Source organism: Boleophthalmus pectinirostris, unplaced genomic scaffold (genome assembly GCF_026225935.1).
Source record: "Boleophthalmus pectinirostris isolate CB_2022bp ecotype Guang Dong unplaced genomic scaffold, ASM2622593v1 HiC_scaffold_5, whole genome shotgun sequence".
Taxonomy (NCBI): domain Eukaryota; kingdom Metazoa; phylum Chordata; class Actinopteri; order Gobiiformes; family Gobiidae; genus Boleophthalmus; species Boleophthalmus pectinirostris.
In genome coordinates, this window is record NW_026571404.1 from 14,429,919 (window position 1) to 14,454,527 (window position 24,609).

Here is a 24,609-nt window from a genome sequence, read left to right on the forward strand (position 1 = left end):
ATACTAATAGTATTGTGCTAGCAGTAGAATAATAATAATCATTTGATGCACAGGGAAAAAAATATGTATTAGGCTTAAATGGTAATCATTAAACATAATCTTAAAATTTTTCATGAATCTCCAAAAACATCAGTCTACATCCTTTTAATTTCAGCCATACATTTCATTTGAGTTTAATGAAATGGACAGTGTCTCCATAATCACAGAGCCAGACTCCAGACTCTGTGGCCAGTTCTGTCAGACTGGTCTTCTCATGACCTCATAATAAACAAACCTCTCCAGGTGATCAGGATGCGTCTGAGCTGCAGTTTGTCCCTGAGCACTGAGCACTACTGTGTCTAATAAAGATAGAGGCTGTGGTGGCAAAATTAATGTTATTGATATCTGCTAATAATTTACTTGGATGTCATCACTAATATAAATGATCATGTTCAACATTTAGGACTTTTAAACTTTTGGATATTTCAATTTTGATTGATTGATTGATTGATTGATTTTTTAAGAGAAAACCTGGCTCCTGCCTCCCACCTGAGAGCATGACTCCCTCTTCTAGAATCAGGAATAATAAAGACAAAAACAAGTGGAAAATTTCACTTGTACAAAATGAGATAAAGAAAGATATTAATTATTCATGTGATATTCAAACAATATATGTGATGGGAAAAAACATTAAAATATGTAAATAAAGAACAACAGATAAAAACTTAAACTTTTTGAAGTGCATTTAAAAACACTCTAGTTAATGGGAAAGAATACATATTTTCATGTAGTTACAGACCCACACCCATTTCTCTTTAACCTGACTCCACCAGTTTGGCCACAAATTTACAGATACTTTACCTAGTGATCAGAGCAGCAGTGACAGGACTAAAATACTGAATACTTGGATACTTGGATTATGTTTCTGTGACAGAGGATGTTTTTTCAAAAGTCTGATCATGTAAGACACGTCAGTGGAACTTGGTCAAAACATTGAAATAAGCAAGTAGAATTCCTCCTCAGTGTATGTAGTCATAGTAGCTAGTAATAGTATTGTGCTGGCAGTATAAGTGGTGATTGTAGTAGTAACTGAACTTAAGTAAAAACATTATGAATTACACATGAAGAATTACCCTCCCATTGTCTACATCCTTAACTTCAGCAGAACAGTAAAAAACATTATTTATTATTTTAGTTTAATGAAGTGAGCAGTGTCTCCAAATGTGTAAAAACGGACACCAGTGAACAGAGGCTGAGTGAAGTTGGTGTGGACTTTGTGGAGGAGGTTCATGCTCTGACCCTTAACACTGTAAAAGGACAGAAGCCCTGCACTGTGGTCCAGGTAAACCCCGATTCTGGACGAAAATGGACCTGACACCTTAGACTCCACATTATTGAACCAAAATGAGTATTTATTTTCTGTGCTGTATAAGGCCCAGGATTTATCATTGTCCCCAAACAGACATTCAGTGGGAGTCCCTTGTCTCTTAATGTCCCTGTAGGACACCGCTATGCGAACCCTCAAGTCCCCGCTCCACTCCACCTCCCAGTAACAGCAGCCTGTCAGACTTTCTCTGCTCATGACCTGCCGCCATTCAACAAACCTCTCAGGGTGATCAGGACACCTCTGCTCTTTATTCCTAACTGTGACTCTTCTGTTTCCATCAAACAGAGACAATTGTTTGTGTGCTGTGTTTGGGTCCATTTTAATGTCCTGTGAGTATCTGATGAAGTCCTCTCTGGTGCATAGCCCAGGTTGAGGCAGCTTAAACTCTCTGATAGTGAGCTGCACTTTGTCCCTGAGCACTGACACAGCTCTGGTCATGTCCTCAAAGTCCCCCTTTAGTCCGATCTGGACACTGGACTCTGTTCTCTTCGTGAGTGTGGACAGTGGCGGACAGTGCAGTATAAACTGGTTATGATCTGGAGTGAGGGACAGTGTGTCCAGCTCAGAGATGGTCTTCTTCAGATCACAGATGTCCCTCTGCAGTTGGGCTTGGAGATTTCAGACTTGACTCAGTTTGGTCTCGTGGTCAGACTGGATCTGCTGCTCCACTTCAGAGCGTCTTTCCTCCAGGAGAAGGACCATCTGAGTGAACATGTCCCCACTTTGCTGCAGTGCTCTCTGGGCAGAGCGTCCTGTTGGAGCTTCTTCAGGTCTGTCTCTTTGTGCTGGAGACTCTGGAACAGCAGGGACTTGTTGGCCTGCAGCTGTGCCTGTCTCTGGGCCCTCTCTGCTGCAGAGGACACTGTGTTATGGCCCTTGTGTTGGTCCACAGAGCAGAGGTAACAGATGATCTGCTGATCTGTGTGGCAGAATAACGTCTTCACCTCATTATGTTGAGAGCAGAGGTTTTCCTGGAGTTTGTCAGTAGCTGGTGTTTCTGTAGTACTTTTACAGAAGTGAGTGTAGTGAGCAGAAGAAGGAGACAGGCCCCGCCCCGGCTCTGTACAGGTGCGTAAGCATGATGAAGTAACTGAGGCTGAATTAAACTATATTGTCATACATTTCTCTTCTCTCTAGTGTCTGTTTGCTGTTTACTGAAAGCGCTGCTATGTGTCAAGGGTTTATGAACAATCTTTGATCATCACATGTTAGAGGTGTACTTGAGGTGTGCTACTGTAAACATTGAGTATTAAAGTGTCTCTGGTTCTGACCTCAGTGAAGATTCTGCAAAACATTTAATTCTGAGGAGGTTGTCCTGTTAATGTACTAAAGGGTCTAGTAATAAGCCAAAAATGAAATACAGTTATTGGATTAATCTACTGCTGAAGATTACCATACTGAAAAAAGAAAGAAAGGTATAAACATATTTTCCACTTAACAACACATTAGACCCTACTTATTTAATTTTGCCATTTGTATGGAAACACCACAAGAGCAGCAAATTTCAAGAGTGACTCTGTAATCTAGACATAATGACTGACAACTTTCAGAATACCTAAATTTCATTCTGATAGATACAGTTAGAGACATGCACATCCAATAAAAGTTGCGAGTGCGTGCTGTTGCGACAAAAATTGTAGTCAGTCGGGTCAAGCCCTTCTTCAAACATGGGAAGAAGGGCTTGATCATGAAACACTGACATTTTAGGGTCATTATGATAAAAATTTGGCATCTCCAAAGAACAGCAGTGCAGACCTGTTTTTGTTTTTTGTTTTTGCACAAACTTTATTCTGATCCAGTGGCCCTTTGAGTTATTATTAAGTTAGTATAAGACAAGATGTGGAATGAAATTTCAAAAATCTGTCATATTTTTTTCAATACTATATGGGGGTGGTAACAAGAGGGTTGAAGGTTTGATACATGATTTAATACAAGTCTGCATATTCTCCCTGTGTGTCATTGTTGTCAGCTTCAACATTCGAGGACCTTCTCAAAATGAGTTAATCCATTCTAAAGATATTTTCCTTCATATTGTTAATCACTATGGCAACTGTCAAAGATGACCATCATTCAGAAAGCCTTGGATAGTGTTCATGATTTTGATCTTCCGTCTTAAACTTGTAAGGACTTCTAACCATTCAAAATATATGATGTTTTAGTTTAAATCTTGATTGAATGGTGTGTATCTGTATGCTGTGAATAGCACCTGAACCTTATTATTCCTAGGATTTAAAAAAATAATAATAATAAAGTTAATGAAGAAAGAAATGAACTGCTACACTTGCACACATGGAGTTTGGATTTCCTTAAAGAGTCAGGTAGCTGCCTCGTTCAGCCACAACATTAGCGATGTCAACAGTCACTGGGCTTGTAATTATATTAGCCTATGACTGAGGGAGTGCCGGTGCTGAGCTGAATTTTAACACTGCAGCACATGAGAGTGGAATGAGAAGCAGTAAAGGAGCAGCTCTGCTATAACAAAGACAGGTCCATAAAAGAGAAATGCATGTGTTTTTAAGTGACCATGGATGGAATTTAAACCTCAGTAAAGCTTAAGTATCTGAACCAAACAATGAAAACACAACAGAACTAGAATATGTGTACAACAGACCTTTTCAACGTCTTTGTCACATAGCAGACAGAATTGAAAAAATAACTGCGGTACTTGAAATATTTTGAACAGAACAATACATTGCTTATATTGTTTTGTTTGTGTGAAATTTTTACTTTTGTCCTCCCAGTTAGATTTGAAATATGAGCAAAATAAAAGTTGTATTACCAAATGAGTGTATTGTGTGTTATGCCACTGACATAAGAACCCTAAAGCAGGATTTCCTCAAAAAACTATTCTATATGTGCAATATTGTTAAACAGCACGAGCTGCAATAAATAAATGAAATACTTAATGAGTCATAGAAGTAATTAATCCAACCCCCTACAGCTCAAATCATATTTTGTAATGAGTAAAAAAAAAACTATCTTGTTATTTTTTTATCTTTGATCATGATCTTTGATGATGAAAAATATTTTACCTTCTGGGAGCAACGGTCTTCAGAAGCCTTTTTTTTTTTTTTTTTGGCCACTCCTATGCAGATGATCACGATTTTTCATTTTACATATGCAGTTTTATTCTTGGCTGTCAAATCTGTTTCTATGAACTGTATTTTTTTCAACAAGTGCTAAAATAAATAAATAAAATATACTGCGGAAAAGTAACAGAATGTTCCTCAAAAATAAATATTTACCCCACTCCGCCAAAATAAATGTTCCATCTATCAGGTATTCGGCAATAAAGCCCTATGCACATGGGATTATTTTATTTTTATTTTTATTTTTATTAAGGACAACAGAATATAACATTTAACAAAATACAATAATCAACATTTAACAAATTACAATAATCAACATAAAAACAAAACACAAAAACATAAAGCAACACCAACAACACCCACAACAACCCAACCCACAACCAAATTTTTGTTTTATTTGGTTAAATAAAACAAAAATAATGTGATAGTGCAACATAAACACACTGCTAGCCTCCCTTACATTTATATATTTGGACCAATTTATAATTGAAATTCCTTTTTCTCCCTTTTTTTAATAAACATTTTTAGTCCATATACTTAAACTAATATTATTTTCACCATCACTGTTTCCTTTTATCATCTTTTACTATTTATTACAATCTCAAAGCATAATTTTAAAGACATTTTCTTTTATGGCATTAGTTTTATCTTGGGATGTCTGTAAAATTGAAATTACCCTACAACGTTCGGGATAAGCAATGTCAGTAAACTACCTGTTTTTACTTTATTCTGAAAACGGTGGACTGATAAACACAGAAACAAGACAACAACCTTTTAATTCATCATGTTGCCAACGTTGTAATTATAGTAATTGTTGTGACAGGCTCATATGGACACAACAACAGTAACATTAGACACTAACCGCTGCCCCACTGTGATTCAGTACTAACCAAACCCAACCCTGCTTATTGTTTCATTCAGTGGCTGTATGTACCAGTGCTGTTACATCTCATTCACATATAATGAGATGTAACACAAAGCATTCTGTTTGCATACAAGCCTCAAGTTGAATGGACCATTATCACAGACAGCTGATGTATTCTGTTATAGTCCAGCACATTCTCTGCCCGAACTGTAATTATGTGTTCTCTCCATTTCCATTACTGAAGCATTATTACAGTCTAGTGCCTGGGGTCCCATCGGCCAGAGCTGCTGAACCCAAACGTCACAGGCACAGGAAGCAGAAACTGTCAAATAAAAGCTGATTTATTACCTCTCACTACCTCTAATAAAGGTTTCAGCTGAAGGCAAAACTGAAAATCAACTTGTGCCTGAGCCCACAGAAAACAAACAGGTGTCACTACAGAATAAATACAAGTGTAGACTTTTATGTGCAAAGAAGTGGTGGTCTGAAAAAGATAAACTGTGAAAAGTTGCATGTGATGCTAAAATCCTTCATTGTGGTACTTGACATACAGACCTACATCTCTACCAGTCATTCAATATTACCTCCCTAACAAGACCAAATCTCTTCACTTTTGGCACACAGAGGCAACTGAAGGTGAGTTTTCCCCAGCTGTATCAGTCAAAATTCAGTGCATATATAAGTGCAAATGACAGATTAGACGATTCATTTCTCTAATAGTGTTTCCTAAAGACTGGGTTGATACCCTCAGGTGGGACCCAAGACATTTTTTTTGGGTTGCCTTGTCACGATCTGCATGTGGATCTGCAGTTACAGTTCTGACACATAAGTGAGGTAGTGAGTCAGCAAATCCTATTCCAATCCAATCCTATTCCCTATTCCAATACTGCTGGTTCAATTGAATGTTGAAAAGAAAAAGAAATGGGCCACATTTAATGTCCAAATAGGCGACTTCTGGATACCTTTTATTGCTGGTTTAAGTACTGTTTTTCATTGTTTAAAACTTAAGTAATGTTAATTGTTCAGAGAGACACGATCACTCAGTCAACAATAAAATATCCTCATTAATGTTCAATAATGGTCAAATCCACCTTTATTTTGGGATTTACAAATAATGTCTATTGACTTGGGAAACACTGCTTTAAAACATGGTTAACATCATTATATAGATTTGACTAAACATCTTGCTTAGTCTTTTCTAGTTTTGTAATTTAGGTGAAGTGTATTGTTTTACTTCCTGATTGGACATGGGCAGCATATATGATATACAGTATATAAAGGCATGTTACCTCGCAACCATAATGTTAACAAGGGCCAAAATGTGTTTAAATCACATAATAGTTATGATTTGACAAAATAAAAATAAATTACAATACCTTTATTTTGTTAAATCAAGGCTTAAACTGTCAGAAAAATACCTTCCTCTAGTGTAAATGTTCTCTGCATTTTGACTGGAATTGATGACGTAGGTAAAGGGATTATATTTTAACTCAAGGCTACTTTCTGTATTTTTCAACTTTTTGTTTTCTACTTTTCTTCACAGACTCCATCTAAACTGAAGTCAAATCTCAGATACTATCCCACCAAACCAAATGATAATTAGAAAAATATGTTAATCTGTCAAATGCACTTTAAGACATTTTTCATTCATTTTTATGTTTGGCACTTCTTGTTCTGTTAGACGGTGTGCAACCTGCTTGTTTACAATGTTATTACTTTGCTCAGAATATTCCACAGTATGGCATTACACATATGGATACAACGAGATGACGCAACCAGGCTAAGTTACAACTCTGATCTATGGAGAGGCGTGAGAGCTTACCTTAACACTGCATATTTTTCAAGGTATTATTTATAGCAGTAAAACCCAATATGTTTAATCCTATACAGTGGAACATTCCAGGCAAAGGAAAACAATCTCCATGGAGACAAGAAGGTGCTTTACCCCCCTCCTGAAACGTTGCATATGCGATACAAAACAATACGCAAAAGTTTACCTGGGATGACTGTTGTTGTTAAAAATTTATAAATAGTATAATTAGGCTACAGATTAAAGTTTTATGGTAAATATAAATTATTCTAAACTTCTTCTAGACTCACAGGAAAATCTCAGATAAATACCTGAACATGATTTAATCCATATTAATTTGGAAATTGCATTTAGTGTAGTCATATTAACCTACTACTAGTAAACAAAATTTGGCAGAAAACACCAGTGCTAAAACGTATCAGCAAAGACACCTGTATGAGCTTAAAATGGCTGAAAAGGGCAATGAGATGAGAGCCTTTTTCTGACCAAATTGACAATGTAACACACCACCGTTTAAGGGATCGTGACATTTCAGGAAGTATTCTTGGCAGCCTCTCCGTGCATTTCGCCGAGGACATCAATGCAAATTTAATCCTGGATCCATTGAAAACTCAAGTACCAAATTAATCAAATGAAAGATCCCTCTGGTACTTTGGTATTCCCAGCCTCCTGTGCAAAGTGTCAAGTCGCCTTAAAATGAACAGTTGGTATAAGTGAGTAAGGTTTTAGAAAAGAGAAAGGAGAAGAATTCTTCCAGATATCACATGTGGTAGAATTAGATTGCTCTTATTGAAAATATTATGGCAAGATGATACAGTAGGCCTGAAACCTTGGTATGAGTTTAATCTGATTTTAGGTGCGATTTTGAGTACTTCTGACCATTCAAAAAGATAGTAATATATTTTGAATTGCTAACTGCTATCACACCAGTGCAAATTTAACATCACTTTGAAACTTTTATTGTTTTGTTTAAACTTGCCAGTACATAAATAAAAGACTTATGATAAATGCAAAGGGCATATATTGACTGCAGAACACTGTGACTGCAAAATGGTTTTCAGTGTGTCAAGTAATCAGTCGTCAACCAACATAAAATCAACATGCAAATCATGTTAAGAAAATTCAATAACAACATGACAGAAACCCTGTCGTCTGGCTGAACATGTATGGAGGAGGGGCCTGGCTGTCTGACAAATATATATAGTCAGTGTGAAAATGAATTTACTGCTGCAGTCACACAAATAACATAAAGTGTTACCTTGAAAGAAAAAAAAAAAACAGATTTGTCGGTGGAGCTATCGTCCTCTGCATCCTATAAATGTATGATTTACAGTGAAATACAAATGCACTTCAAAACACTAAACACATTTTAATCAGAAATATGTATATGTTTTTGAATATCATGAATATTAGGTTTAGTAACGTTTGTATGAAAACTATGAGCTATCTTCTGTCTGATTTACTACTTCTAGTGTAGTACTGTTTATTGTAACTCTTTCTGTTTACACACACAAGACACACTGAGGGCTGTGTGCATTATTATCTAGTGTACTACTTGGTTCACGATGAGACATAACCCTGCCGAAAAAGGAGTGAACTGATTTTTTGCCAAAAGAGATCAGCGACAGTTTATGGATAAATTACAGAAGCTGTAGAGACCATAAGCCATTTGCTCTGCTGCCTTGTATTTGAGAGCTCAAAAAGACACAACAACCTTGAGAGCCTTTGAGAAAATGCCCAAACCACTAAAAAGTCCTTCCACTAAGCAACATCTTGTCTATATGGGAAACCACAAATATAGAAAAAATACCATATGATTATATTTTGTATAGCATATGGTATTTCTTGAACTTTGTATTTGTTCAGTTTTGTGTGATTTTACTCTATATCACAGAATGTCATTGTATATGGATAGTGCTGGGGAGTAACGGATTACATGTACCAGAGTTATGTAATCAGAGTACAAATTATGAGTAACTGTATTCAGTTACAGTTACTGTTTCAGTGAGTGGTAATTGGATTACAGTTTTGTTGAAATAAGTGGATTACACGGCGGTATTTTTCTGTTTTCACATTTTGGGTTATATTCCCCCCTTTTTTTTTTTCTTTTTTTTTTTTCGGTAATTCCACTCATTGCCGGAAACTAAACTAGGTCTAAACTAGATCTAAACCAGGTCTAAACCAGGACTAAAACCAGGACTAAAACCAGGACTAAAACTAGATCTAAACTAGAGCTAAACCAGGGCTAAAACCAGGTCTAAACCAGATCTAAACCAGATCTAAACCAGGTCTAAACCAGATCTAAAACAGGTCTAAAACCAGGTCTAAACCAGGACTAAACCATCCTAGTCTTTGTTTCTCTACAGCAAATCCAAAGTATTCAGATTACGTTACTCACTTTAAATAACTTCATGGATTACGTTACAAACTACATTTTGGGGTATGTAATCTGTAATCTGTAGGGGAATACATTTTAAAAGTAACCTTCCCAACATTGGATATGGCTAGTTTATAATAAACGAGCTTTGGATGTAATGAATGTAATGTATTTTAGGAGAAAGAGAAAAAAGGAACGTCGCAACTATTGTATTGTTTCTACACGGCGCTAGATTTAGTAACACACCAGTACTTCCTGTTTAGAATTGACAACAGCGATTCATTGAAGCTATCTGTTTTTAACCGCGTTTTAGATCACAAACGTGGATGTAGCGTGGATAGTCACCTTCAAATATGATTCCTTACACGGTCAACATCAAACTAGCAGCTCGGACGTTGACTGGCACTCTCAATTTGCAGAATAAAACCGCTGTTGACTGGTGAGTAGCGCTGCTCGGTGATTAGCTTCATTTGAGAGCTCGTTCTCTTCCGACAGATGCGGGGATGTTGTGATGCTCAGGACATGGCGTTTGCACTGGATCTAGATTTACAGCATGCATCTGTCCAATCAAGTTATAAACGCTATTAAAGTGCTTAATAAACGCAGCAAATGTAGGCCCATATGCGGCACTGTTTGCATGTAAGAAGGGCATCCTCTGCTGTCATGTGATATGGCATGATGGCCCTGCATTTGTGACATGTTTGCTTCGCACAGAAAAGAGTAGCTCATGAATACTGTGTCATCTCTGTAAAATTGTAAACTGAACGAAAGTAAATGTTATTAATTAGGTTTAAACGTTGCTAATGGGACCCTAAACTAGACTAAATTAGTTATAGAGCTTTATATTATTCCCACATTTTCATGCATTTCCAAAACAGTATCCCCTCACAACATTAACTTTTGTATTTTCTGCCTCATTTCATCTTCATATTACTTACCATCATAATTGAGAACATGTTTAATGATAATAGAAAAGTTAAATGTATTACTTGTAAGTGCGTATTATATTGTTCATTTGTTTAGTATTTATATTCAGTTTTACATAGATTTTGTTTATAAATGAATTTCTTTTTCCAGGGGTTGGCAGGGGCTCATAGCTCAGGGATGTCACTCCAGCATCCTCATCATTGACCCAAAGACCTCACAGACTATTCAGGTCCTGGAGAAGCACAAAGCCAATGTGGTGAAGGTATGCATGATATTATTATAATGTGAAAATAATGGTGTTTACAGGAACTTTGATAACCAACCCTTAAGTTCCTAGTGTTTCAGCAAATTACATGTGTTAAAAAGCTAAAAAAAAAAAAAAATGTTGCAGTTAGACATTATTTTAATTATATTGGACTAATAAATGTACATAGCTAATGCTCTAGCTGCCACATTCCATATAGAAAGTTCACATGCAGCTCTTATGGCTCCTTCTAACCCTGGCTCCCATTGACTTACATTAGAATATTGGAGCCCCTCTCTCTGTAACTGCTGCTGTGAGCCTTGTCATTTTGGTCTTAAAATGTTTGTATTAACCTGGTCTACATGATCCTGGTATTTCTATTTTGTCAGTTTAAAAAAATCACTCTGTCACCACTAGCATCACAAGCTTCATTTGCATGGATCCGAACGCTATGGGTCACACTCGCTTAGTCCACTTCTTTATACAGTCTGTAATTGGAGCGCACCTAATTGTTATTGTATAATACCTGTAATATATATAATATACACATATTTTATTTTACAATAATTCATTGCTTTACTTTACATGTTTCAACACTTACTTTCACCAGTCTATTCTCATAATGATCAATATTAATAATTAATTTGAAGTTCAAAAATAATAATTTATTTATCTCCATATATAGTATGTGACATCGGTCTTCTAGTGCAAATAGCAAGTTTCTGTTTGGAGGCATGTATCTTACTTTTTTGCACATCCAACCCACTGACAATCAATTATATTTTTAGTTTCGTCTCTTTTTCCTGCGGTTTTTGTGCTGCCCTTAAGAGCAAATAATACACTTAGTCAGTCAGTGTTTGAAGTGGGATTTTTTTGTTAATATGCTCCCTTTTGTTTATTCCTTTTCCTTTGATGTTTATAGACCTTTTACTTGTATTACATTTTCAGGAAACTCCAAGCTCACACCTACATTCTTTTTTATGTATCTCACGGATTGTATTAATGTTAACTTTGTGTCACCTTGGGCAGAGTTGCGTTCATAAGTCTGGCAGCTCTTGTGTTTAAATCAACCACAGAAGCAGATAGAGTTAGCCTTTCACAGGTGGAGAAATCATGACTTTAGGTGTGCTATTGTGTCTGTGTTGTGTATTAGAGTAAATAATGGTCCAATAAATCCAGTGGCGATTATCAGCAGCGCGGCTCAATCCGTAGCTCCCATTTCTCACTGTGAAGAACACTTTAATCTTGTAAGGCGGCGCAGACACAGGGATGGGCCATTCCTCATCATCTGCTCAAGAAACAAAGCTTTAGTGCAATAGCATCTACAATAAAATCTATGCTTACAATATTCATGAGAAATGCAGGCCTGATAAAACATTTATGCAAAGTTCCCCTGTTGGAGCCTATGTCTTTTGAAATAACTATCATTTGTAAGCTTCCTTGTTTCCAATTTCTTTCACGCTATAAAGTAAAATTTGTTTTGCTCCAGTCTCCATTACATATCGAATGTAAAAACAACTCTTAGGGTCAGAATGAAAGCTCTATGTGCTGTTTGCATTTAATTATAAAAAATATATATTTAATTGCGAACCATGGTGTAAGTGTAGAGATTGAGTGGAAAAAAAGATTTCTCTCAATCTGTCTTTGTGTTACTGAATGTGTTTTCTACCTGAGACCCAGACCGGTCTTTATCATGTGGCTCAGCAGAAACTGTCCCCACCTGACAGGAAACTCTTTGTTGTAGTGTAAGTCTCTGCTTTGATATGTAAGTAACTTGTATTTCTGTATAAATAGAGCTCAGATGCTCCGAGGTGACTAGGGGAAGACGCTTGAAAAGCTGTAGGTCTGTGGCCAGGGCAGGCTTAGGCCCTGTCCATATCTGCTGTAACAAAAAAATTAACTTTTGTCTGTATTTCAAAAACAAATGGATTAATTATTTAACATCAAGATAATTTTTTCCACAACATAAGGCGCTGTTAGTTTAGTAGATGTTGTTAGCAGTGGTGTAATGGCCAAACTCCTCTCTGGCCTCTGAACAATGTGGAAAGCACTTATAAACTCCCAGCGAATATGTTACGAAAGTGAGGAATATGTATGGAATGCTTAAAACTGTTTAAAATGAAGTAGTCCTGTTTTTCAGGTTTTTAAAGCTGTAAAAATCAGGAACTGTGCTTTTGAAAGTGAACTATTGAAGAACTAACACGTTCTCCCACCTCTATGTCCTGACCCCCTCTTTACGGAGAAGTCTTTCAGTTGGACAGATTTAGAAATACGTTTTTGTTCCTTTTGAATCAATCTTTTCTTCACTAAAGCCTCCCATATAATCACCTTCTCTTTCTGTAATGCAGGTGAAATGGTCCAGAGAAAACTATTATCACAACCTGAGCTCTCCATACTGTCTGCGGCTGGCCTCAGGCGACGCATCGGGGAAAATCATCGTGTGGGACGTGGTCAGTGGGACGGCCCATTGTGAGATACAGGAGCACTCCAAACCCATCCAAGGTCAACCACATGGAGATTAAGAAACTGCTGATAACTTTTACTTATGTGTATTGACACCCTAACCAAAGCACAGAGAAATTCTTCATTTTCTTTTATTCCCAGTGGATCAGACATTACCATGTGTCATATGTGAACACCATTATAAGGACTGAAAAAGTACTAGTATAGTTAATTTGACATAAACCTGCAGATAAAAAAGCAGGCATCTAGAATGAATTTAAATAACAATTTTGCTTCTAAAACATACTGTATATAGTTTTTGTCCTAGGAGTTGTTATGCATATTTAGTTTGTTGTTATTGTAGAAAATTTGAGATTGTATAGAAAAAACATTATTTAGGTCATGAAACTATTGATTTTGAAAATTTTGTTACTGTCACAGAAGCTTCCCGAGGTCTCATAAATTCATTCAGAAAATAATGTTATGAATAGATTTCTGTAAATTATTTTGATAATTTTTTTTTTTTTTTTTTTAACTTTACTTGAATAACGTTACTGTAAAGTGGCAATACTTTTGACAACTATGACTCTTACTGAACTTGGGTGACAGCATGTCTCTGCCAGAAGGAGATACTCTGGGCTTTTCAGCATTCAAACAGGCACAGTCCAGTCCTGGCTCTCACTTCAGTTTTCTATTTTCCCCTCATTGTCTTGTCTTGTTTGTCTTTAGACTTGGAGTGGCTGTGGACTCAGGATGCCTCTCGGGACCTGCTGCTGGCAGTTCATCCTCCAAACTACATCGTCCTGTGGAATGGAGACACAGGCACCAAACTGTGGAAGAAGAGCTACGCAGAGAATATCCTGTCCTTCTCCTTCGACCCTTTTGACCCTTCCAACATGGCCTGTAATCGTTTTTTTTTTTTTTTTTTTTTTTTAATGGAGATGTATTCTGTTATGCTAAATATATTTTTTTGTTTTTTGTGGCAATTGTTGCCTCAAGTGCTTTAAAAATGTGTTTATCAATTACTAAAATGCTGAAGTGTTAAAAAATAGACAAATTGTTCAGTCAAAGAATTGTTGCTGTATAGTTTAAATGCTTACACTGCAAAACATTTACATGAGACAAAATAAGTTTGAGTTCAGAAATAACAAATCATTTGTTTTTAATATTTTGTCCAAATGTTTTGACTGGAGTAAGGTAATTGCACTCACTAAGTTAACAAAAAAATCAGGACCACATTTCATTTAAAAACTCAATGGCTCTTCAGAAATATAACATTTGTAATCAAATTTATGTTTAACACATTGACAGTTGCATTGTTTGTGAAGCTCTATATTGCTGAACTGATTATTATCCTCCTCATCAGTGCTCACGAGCGAAGGGATAGTCTTCATCACAGACTTCTCCCCGTCCAAACCTCCAGGAAGTGCAGGGAAGAAGGTCTACATCGCGAGCCCCCACGCCAGCCCCGCCCACACCAAACCTGCTCCTGCTGCTGCCCCCGCCCCCACCGGAGCCAAGAAGGCCCTCAACAAGGTCAAAGTCCTCATCACCAACGAGAAGCCCACGTGAGTAACTCTGAATGTATTTAAATGAATACAGTTTCTATGTTTTATTCAAGTGTGGTTTCCCTGTATGTGAAAAATGTGATGGCTTTTGGTATGATAATATAACCCCTAACTAATGTAGATGACAGCGTTCTGCTGAAGCACAGGCAGCTATTATGTTTTACTGGATAAAACTGCTGGAGTGAAATGTTGAACCTACTGCCTCTGTTTAAATGAACTGTATATAGCCTGAGCTTTCACTGTTTAAAATAAGTACGTAGAGAACAAAAATTGTACAACTGGAGTTCATAAGTATTTTTTTAAGCAATTTAGCTAGTATGGTTTAGGAATATGTTGTAATACTGGTTACATGTTTAAGTAGCATAATAATATTCTCCCCTCACTGCGTTTTAAATACAGTCCATATCGTTTGAAGAAACTGCCCTGAGCCAAAGTAAACACAAAGCTCTGAGCAGACTCTAGTAGAACAGGGCTAATGGAGGACACCATGAAAGGATTGAAGTGAAGGCTCGTTCAGGAAAGACTGGTTTCCATGACGGAATATTATGGTTCAGTCAGTGGAGTTTTGACAGTATATTAGTGTAAATGACAGGATTTACTTCTGATATTTGGCATTTCCCGTTTATCTGTGTCGCAGGCTTATGTGAAATAAGTCAGTTATTCCCTCTTTTTAAATTTTTTATCCTTCACTTTGAACAGTACAGTTACATTACATCTTTATTATGCTCTGCAAGAATGATAAAAGAGCTAGAAGCAAGAAGACAAGAAGACTCTTATCGCTAGTTTCAAGCTAGGTTGATACAGCATGAGCCCATTTATAATTGTATAATATGTTAATTAGTTATAATTAGCACAATTTTGATACTGAATACTGAGCTCCATTTTGCCTTAATACAACTCAGTGGCTCGTGGCTTTTAATTCATGGCTTTCTTCTCTTATCAGTTTTGTCATTGTCATTTTCCGGCACCATTTTCCATTGCTTTTCAGTGTAGATATGCTTGAGTATAAGGCTGCGGATTGTGATTAGATTTCCAATATGTGTTTAAAAAGCAGGATTGTGTTCTGAGCACACATTGCAAGCATATCTTCTTTGAGAAAAGACTGAAATATTAACGGCTAAACTAAATATATACTAAATAATCCTTGTAGACAGTACATTTTGTTCTTTACTCAGAACGTTCTGCTATAGACTACAAACTTCATTGGGCAATTATTGGGCAAGTATTGGGCAATTATTTGGACACAGAAGCTCATCACATCGCATCACAATATAATATAATAACAAAGACCAAAAATACAAATAACAAGTAATGATAAAATTCAAAATAAGTAGCAAAAATAGCAAGAAATATAGTAATACTTATATATATTTTAGCCATAAAAGAGGCTGTACCAATCTAAATAAATGCAGCTTTTTAAGCAGCAGGTCAGAGAAAACAAAAATATTGGGCTATGGTGAAAATTTAAGACGCTAAAAAGTGCCCATATCAGCCCGATATATATTGGCCCATATATTGGTCTGTCTCTAGTTTATATCTTCATTTCCACTCAAACTGTACTTGGAACATATTATACAGCCACTTGTCATGTCTATGGATGATCTTAATTCCTTTGATCTACAACTTTCTCTCTCTGTGCAGTTCAGTTATTATCACCATTTGTCTGGTTAATCGCACTCGACATGTTGGACTCAGGGCATCTACGCTTCCAAAGGTCACTCTTTTATATACAGTATATACATATACAGTATATGTATGTATCTGTGATTCAGCTTCATGTCTGTGTGTGTCAGCCTGAATAGATGAAGTTATGTCCTTTGCTTCTTGACCTTGTCCAATCAAAGGCTCTTGTTGGATAAACCAGAATGAATGTTTAAAGCATTTCAGTGCAAGATAATGGATTTAAAGGGAGTATCTGGTACTAATAAAATCAGTTCACCCTCTTTTCAAGCATCATTGCTAAAGGAAAGTGGGATTTAAAAGCAGGTTAAAATGGAATCAGCTGATTTTCCTGTGGCCGGGAGAAATGTTAACTGTTCATTAAATATTATGGGGTTTCTAATTAAAAAAAAAAAAAAAGAAAAGAAAATTCAGTGCTGATTAGCTGTTTAATAGATTCAAAAGTATCTACATTATAAATCTCCAAATTAGACTTAATTTTTTATACACTATAATAAGTAACTAGTTGATAAAACTTGGATTTTTTTGAATAATTAAATGTTCACCACCTGCTTGTCTCCAGGGACATCTAATTGCTTTGTCTGGAATGTTCCACAGTATGGCATTAAAGTTATCTATCTGTCCCGTATAACAGGTTTTATTGCCTTTAAAATCAGCTTCTTAAAATGACTATGCTCACCTCTCCACTGGTTTGACCTGTTAACTTGGCCTGATGGTGTCTTACTTGTTTTAGTTAAATGTTATACCAGTGGTTCCCAAAGTAGCGTCCAGGGATCCAGGGGGGCCTCAAAGGATGTCCACAGAACATACAAGAAAGAAAATTGAGTTTTAAATCAACTTTACATGAGATATTTCTTTATATTAGTATTAAGCCCACAGGAATCGATCATTTTAACATAACTCTAAGGAGAAAACATTACGTATTCGTTTGTATGTAGAAAGAAATATTATTAAATGGGCCCTGTGTGATCATCGCATCAATTGGGGCTGGCCATTGCACAACAGACTTTGGGAATGGTTGTGCTATACAATGGAAATAACATTTCCATGGAGACAAGCAGGCAGCAGATCCTCCACCAGAAAAGAGACAACTGTGGTCGACACATTTCTGCAGCACCTGGGCTGGCATTAGTAAAATGGCGTCGCTGTAGTTTTAATGTGATATTTTCAAGTTTCCTTCCAACAAGTTGCGTTTGGCTCTTCTCTCAAGGTAACGATGCTGACTCAGCCACTGTGCATGGAGGTCGCCACTTCTTAAACACTCTCCAATTTGCTACTCGCTTCATTTTTGGCAAGAAAACGAATCTGTTGAAGGCAAATAGTGACAGCTTATTTGTTTTGGAGGGACGCAGCAGAAGGCCAAACTATTCATCACACCAAGGTTTACTCAGATGATTAAAGGCAGGGCTAATATGAGATTAATGGGTTTAGGTTGAAATGAAACAGGATTTACTTTGAACATGTGAGACGACATGAGCCTGAGAGGAAGAGACGCTAAGCCATTTCATTATTATGTAACAAGAAACTAGGCGGAAATGTTAGACGGAGCTCAAAGTCTCATATGATGGAAACATGACGCTTATTCCTATTATTACTATTCTCACACTGTGGAATGATTTTAATTGGAATGGTTTAATATTGTCTTTTAATTAGCAATTTTAATGAGGATATAAATTAAAACTGCAATGATCACTCACTTTGCCAGAATTTCATTGTAGGCTGTATTTATTTTTATTCAAGAGTGTATTTTATTTTTCCTTCTTTTTTGAGGTCATGCTTTAGTTGTTATTTTTCATTTATAAAATATTAAGCATGTGCTGAGGCCACGGTACCATAATATCTATACATCAAATAATATGCAAAGAGGCTATTTTTGTTAGGCAATCCATCTCTGAACAGAAATGGGGGGCTTAGATATCATTTATTATGCATTTACAACTCCATCCTGAGGCCTAAATCAAAACAAAGAATGCAATACAAATAGCCAAATAGTATGCTAATAAGTGTGAGAGCAACCATTAGGGACAGTTCACAATTAGTGTAGTTCAGGGGTCTCTAACCTTTTTCCTCCGGTGAGCTACCTTGACAAAACAGAAATTCCAGAGAGCTACTCATTTTGGCGGAACTAAAGTGTACATAAGAGACATAACAAGACTTAGATGTGGTACAGTTAGATAAAATATAAAACATTAAACATTATTTATGAGTGCACAAAGTCAGGCATCAAAGTGATAGATTTACAATAATAATAGGCATATACTTCATCAAATTTTAGTTATTCAGGACAATTTGTGTAATTCAGAAATCCCTTGGCGAGCTACTTGAAAAGGGGTGGAGAGCTACTGGTGGTGTAGTTCAATAGACCTAGTTAACAAGCAGAAACTGTAAATAAATTATAGTTTGAGGCTACATTTATATGATGACGGTCTGAACAGAAGATGCAAAAGTGGCGCCGCGTCTTCTCTCTTTATTCCGCGTTTAGACGAGCTTTATCAAGAGGAAATTTGCGTGCATACGGTGAAGCAAAAGTGTGTGGAATTTGAGTGTGTATGCATGCCAGGCGGCTAGGTGGTGACGCCAGGTGGTGATGTATGTGATGTAAACGCGTACAAGACGTGAGCAGATCTGACCAGAGTTTTGCGTCTTGGGCAGTGTAGATGGAAACGCTATAGCGGAGCGTACTTTTCCACTCTGGAGGGTGGTTTCTGATTTTGGCATTTTTAAGCCCATAAAACGCCGTCACCGTCTAAACAAAAGACACTTCTGATAAAATATTTTGTCGTTTTTACCCGCAAGCGTTCTCGTGTAAATAGGCCCTTAGTTTCAGTGCAGTTATCTCCTCCTTTCAGACAGACATAAGGCAGTGTCCATCAGCACTTGACCAGAACTGAAGAAGCCACTTGGATGAGTCTTCACCAAAACTAGAATCTAAACGTTTGTCCTGTTGACTGAATTTTCTTTCTTTCTTTATTTTTGCTATAAACCAGTATGGCTTATATTTATTAAATCTACATTAATGAAAAAAGTATAACAACTCTGAAACTGTTACAATGAACTATGTCTTATTTGTTTTAGAAATATTAGAGCACTCATACCTGATCTATATATAAGATTACGTTATTGACTATTTATCTTCATAGAACACATTCTGCGTGTGCCGTCTCATCCAAAGCCCTAGTTAATGGTCCCACACAGCCTTCTGTTTGTCAAAATGAGATGAATTATTCCCCAAATCTCCAGATCTGGACGTCCCTCGCTGCAGCAGTGCTAATGACAAACCCACATTAATCTACTGTCACTGTTCATTTACTTCCTTTTCACCGCTCCTGTCCGAGCCTCTGTTCTTTGTTAGCTGACACTTCTTTCCCTTGCACTGTCTTGTCAAATATAATTGCTATAGAAAATCACAGGTTTTATTTAAAGGTTGTTACTTTTTCTCCTGTTGTGCTTCAGATGATAGATGGTGATTTAAGACACAGTTCTGCTTGTCCAATCTATTATCAGACACTTTCTGAGTCCAACACAGTATCGTGTAAATTACTACCTTTGCTGTCAGCCAATAATGTGTGAAAAGATGCGCTCCTTTATCAATGAGTGTCATTTGAAAACCACTAGATTGGTTTCATTGTCTCCACTCTGCCATCGCAAACGGCGAGGTGATTTGAATATTTCAAGGAAGTAATGATAGTAATGTTGTCCAAGACTGATTACATACAGGATATCAAGAGCTTTATCAAAACTCTTTTTAAACTTAAAGCTGCACTCCGTATCTTTTCTAGTTGTAGGTCTGTCAACGGCTTGTATCTATGGAAATGCTTTAGCGTTGCTTAGCATTTTCCACAGATGGTATTAATCTGTCAAGCATTTAAGTTTTAAAGTTGTTTTATGCCTTGAAAAACATAAATTTTTACTGTAGCAACTTGCAACCTGACCTGTAACTTGTCGTGGTGTGCCTACCTGCTTGTCTCCATGCAGACCGGTATAAGTGTTATGTCAGAGAGGCAAGTGGTGGACCCCTCTAACTAAAAGCTATGCAGTGCGGCTTTAAAGGAAATAATTGTAACTTGCTTTTCTTGTAGTTTGAATATTAAATATTATATGAGCCTTTTTTAGTTTGTAGTAAACTGGTTTTAGTTGTAGGAACTTAATGCAGAACGAATTGCTTTTGAAACTAGTGCTTGTTATAATTAATAAAAAAGGTTTAGTGCTTGCTTTCTGAAGTTAGTTTGCTTAATCTACTTTAATGTTCTCATGCAGCGAGCCGTCTCCAGTTGTTTTCTTCTGCTGCTGGTGGTCTCCCTTCTATACACTCTCTGAGCCATAATTAAACAAATTAATTACTCTCTCAGTAGGATCCATATACTATATTCATGCAGCAAATTATAATCCTTAAATCATCCACTCTTATGTTTTTTTGCATTCATTGAACAAGCAGATAACAGTTAAAATATTACATTTGTCTGTGCTCTCTGTGCTCTGCTCTTTCCACTGGTTACTGATTCTATATTTCTCAAGTGGACTGCAAGGTTAATCATAATTAAAGCTGCTCGCGGCGACGATGGCCCTCGCCCCGGTACACGAACCAAGGCCTGCAGATCCTTCATCAGAAAAATTACACAGTGCACCAATAAATGTATTTCAGGAGTCTTTGCACCCCTCCTGGCCAATGTAAAAAATGCCCCATATATTTTTGTTGCTTCTAGTCATTCATAGAATTTAATCCCCGAATTTAGTACAAGGGGGTGCTACAGTGTACACTTGTCATATGCTTCATAGTATATTATATTCAGTTCGAATGATTAAATTTCAGCATGATTGGACTATGTATATGAGTGTAAGATTTATGGCCTGAGCCAGTAACAGAGTAACTGGCGACTGGTATTGTTCTTTGCCCGTTTCTTCTTCTGTTTTATTATTATGCAAACAATAATGATTTTGAGGGCCTAAACATCGACAAAAAGTCACCAAACCGGGTATGGAATTTGACAAAACAGGCATCATGACAATGCCCAAAGTGACCCGACTCAACAGTGCCCTCTGTAAGTGGACCCCTATGGAAGTGGGGAGAAGCAAAGTTTGGCGTAGGCAAACGAAATTTGGAACAGTGATAGGGAACAATAAGACAAATCAAAAGTTGAATTGACGCATACCCCCATGACGAACAGAAAGTAGGACATATTGGATCAAAAAATTTGCCACCACTTTGTGTGTTTGTAAAACACTACTAGTTTGTTTTTTGGTCCAAATGAGCTCACATTGAACATGTTACATCTGAACAACATAGGTTCAAAAATGTATACGTTTTTTGTGAATATTCCTAAAGGTTTTTTGATGACTTCTCATGGTCACAGGCTTTGGTCTAGAGATATTAAACTAAGACTCTGAAGACTAATACAACTGAACACTATAGCGCCCCCTACTATAGACATGAAATGTCAACATTATCGTATTTGTACCAAATTTGAGGATTACATTTTATGCATGATTACAAGCAAAAAATCTATTACAGACATGAGGCATTTTTCATGGTTGGCCAGCAGGGGCGCAAACACTTAAAAAAAATAAAATAAAATCTTAGAGGCACATGCTTAGTCCAATCATGCTGGAATTTGAATCACTAATGCGTGATCTTGGCCTGAATATAATATATTATAAAGCATATGAAAAGTGTACACTATAGCACCCCCTAGTGTAGAAATGAAGCATCAACATTATTGGATTTGTCCCAGATTGGGGGATTAAATTCTATGCATGACTATGAGCAAAATATTATATTACAGACATAGTGAATTTGCCACGATGGACCAGCAGGGGCGCAAATACTCCCCCCCAAAAATATACAGTCTCATTTTGACCAAAAACCAAGGACTAGATGAGTTTTAGCGGCAATTTATTTATTTATTTTTTATTTTTATCTGAGTTTTCGCTGGGCCAGTGGATCACATACCTGATTTGGGGGCATTTCATCCATGTTCAGGGGGTGAAAGATGCGATTTCCTACATTTCCTACAGAGAGAGCAAAGAAAAAACAGCAAAGAACAATAGCCCTCGCCAGTTACTCTGTTACGAGCTTGGGTCAATAAAATAAAATATGCAGTTTGACTTGTTGCAAATGCGTGGACTGCTAAGGCTGTAATTATGTAAGGTAATAAGCCCTTTTTAGAATTAAATACCTTGTCTACAGTACTGTGAGATTGTCTGGCCAGCCAAACCCACAAGCTTCGACAATACTAATTTGACAATGATGTGTGGGTCTGGAACTGTACCCTGTCTCCAGATACTTCAGATATGAGTGATTGACAGGCACATTAAACCACAGAAACTGTAGTCCATTTGTATTAAAACAAACATGGTGGCTTTTGAGTAAAAAAACAACAACAAAAAAACAGTTTTAAACAATCAACAAGCAAAGCACCAAACTCTTATTCATCTCAGGTAAAAGAAGTTATATATACAGTATTGTTCTGAATTAGACAAGAATTGTTGAGAGACGTCTTCTGCATTAGAGAGGCATGCTACGAATTCGCATTGGTTGTTTGTTTTGCCCTTCATAGTCCAGTTCCTGACATTATGAATGTAGACAAGATTGGCTGATTATTTTATTTTATGTATTTGATCTTTATCCAACTGTTAAATTGGTTTGACACTTTTAGAATGTATCTTTTATATCTTGGTCTTCATACATTTATCAGGTTACAAGCTTTCTTCATTTTTCCAAGAACACATTTCTTTTGTTTTGTTCCTCTGTCACAAAGCTCTGACGCAGGTTTTTCTCAGAATCTTGCACTTTAAGGTCTCAAATATATTTCTATTTCTGCCCACTGGAAACTGCTGCTGCGATTGTTATTGGTGTGATTTAGTGCACCATCTTGCACAGGTGCTCCCATTGAGTCCTTTTTTATCCGGCGGTCTTTCTATGGTCGGTAATAATCAGGAAGACGCTGTAAAATTTGTGTGTCTTTTTCATGATCTAGGGGGAGTGATTGATGGATAAACCTGCTACTAAGGATTTGTGTTTTCTTGTTTTGTTTTTTTTACCATTTAATCATATCGCGAAAACGTTAAAACCTGGTATATAGAAGTTTTTACAGTCAACATAAACAGTTACAGTAATGATCTGGGGGTGTGTGAGACATGATAATATTCTGTATTATAAGTGTTGCATTGTAATTTACTGTTAGTGGTATATTGTGTCCATCTGGTGTATTTTTATTGTTGTATGTATAAATTGCTTGAAGCTCTAACTAAACTTTTTCATCATGCGACTACTTTCCTTCATGTAAAAGAAAATTTTAGCGTGACTTCATTACAATGCCACAATTTCTTTTTAGTATTTTCAGTTTTGATTTAATTAGGATAGATGTTGTAGTGCTATATCAACAAGACATAATCTTTAATAAGTCTTTAACAATTTAGCAGCTTGGTTTATTTATTGCTTATTACTTGACCACTCCAGACCACTTAACTGCACCAATTGTTGAACATATTGTAAGTATAATTGTGTCTGCATAAATAATTGGGAATATATTTTATGAAATGAGTCTTAAAAAATAATCGACAATCAACGTGCCACACTGGTGAAGCCGTGGATCTGTTACATCAGTTATAAATTATTAAAGAGACAATAATGTTTTCAGACTGAGCTTGATGTGGTCCCACGGTAGCTGTTAGATGTAATTTAATGTAGTAATGGCTTTCCTTTGTGTATTTAGTCCACCCTGTTATCAAATTAATATACTGATTAAACTAGGGCTGCACAATTTTGAAAAAAAAAAATAGAAGAAGAATTGTTTTTTTTGCAAATAAAATGTGCAATTTATGTTCAAAAAGTAGGATTCTCTTCAGAGGGCACATCGTAAAACAAACTCCAGTAGCATTAACATAGAAGACTGAAATATGAACCCATAAACAAATCCAAGAAGCCTATGCATTTCAGTTTGCCTTAGTTTTAACTCAAGGTATTATATGATTTTCTATAAAGAGACTGTCTTTTTTTTTTTTTTTTTCCCATTACAGCCTTTGCGGTTTAATAATTTCAGAAACTCATTGTGATTTCAGTGGCTGGTTCTCAGATGATGTCACAAGATTCTGTTGGCCAATAATATTTAATATAGATGGGAGGCAGTTAAAATACTTCTGTTAAAGGGACAGTCCAGAATTTTGGATTTAGGACCTCATTTCCTAGTGAGCCACAGTGTTGGAGACGTGTGGAGACACTTTTTTAAATATTCCATCCAGTCC

General features: G+C 36.5%; 2 protein-coding genes across 2 annotated transcripts in view; one reads left to right on the forward strand and one right to left on the reverse strand.

The window, feature by feature from the left end:
* Positions 1 to 1,165: 1,165 nt before the first annotated feature.
* LOC129411611 (tripartite motif-containing protein 16-like) lies at positions 1,166 to 3,079 on the reverse strand. Its single transcript, XM_055162956.1, has 3 exons — positions 3,067 to 3,079; positions 2,089 to 2,285; positions 1,166 to 1,963 (listed from the first exon to the last, which is right to left on the reverse strand). Exons 1-3 carry the CDS (start codon positions 3,077 to 3,079, stop codon positions 1,166 to 1,168), a joined length of 1,008 nt encoding a protein of 335 aa, XP_055018931.1.
* A 6,661-nt stretch (positions 3,080 to 9,740) lies between these two features.
* The window catches only part of wdr11 (WD repeat domain 11), a 95,899-nt gene continuing 81,030 nt past the window's right edge, over positions 9,741 to 24,609 (forward strand). Inside the window, 5 exon segments of the mRNA XM_020933538.2 lie at positions 9,741 to 9,946; positions 10,585 to 10,696; positions 13,027 to 13,180; positions 13,850 to 14,023; positions 14,487 to 14,688. Of these exon segments, the coding sequence (XP_020789197.2) occupies positions 9,861 to 9,946; positions 10,585 to 10,696; positions 13,027 to 13,180; positions 13,850 to 14,023; positions 14,487 to 14,688 (728 nt within the window). The 5' untranslated portion in view covers positions 9,741 to 9,860.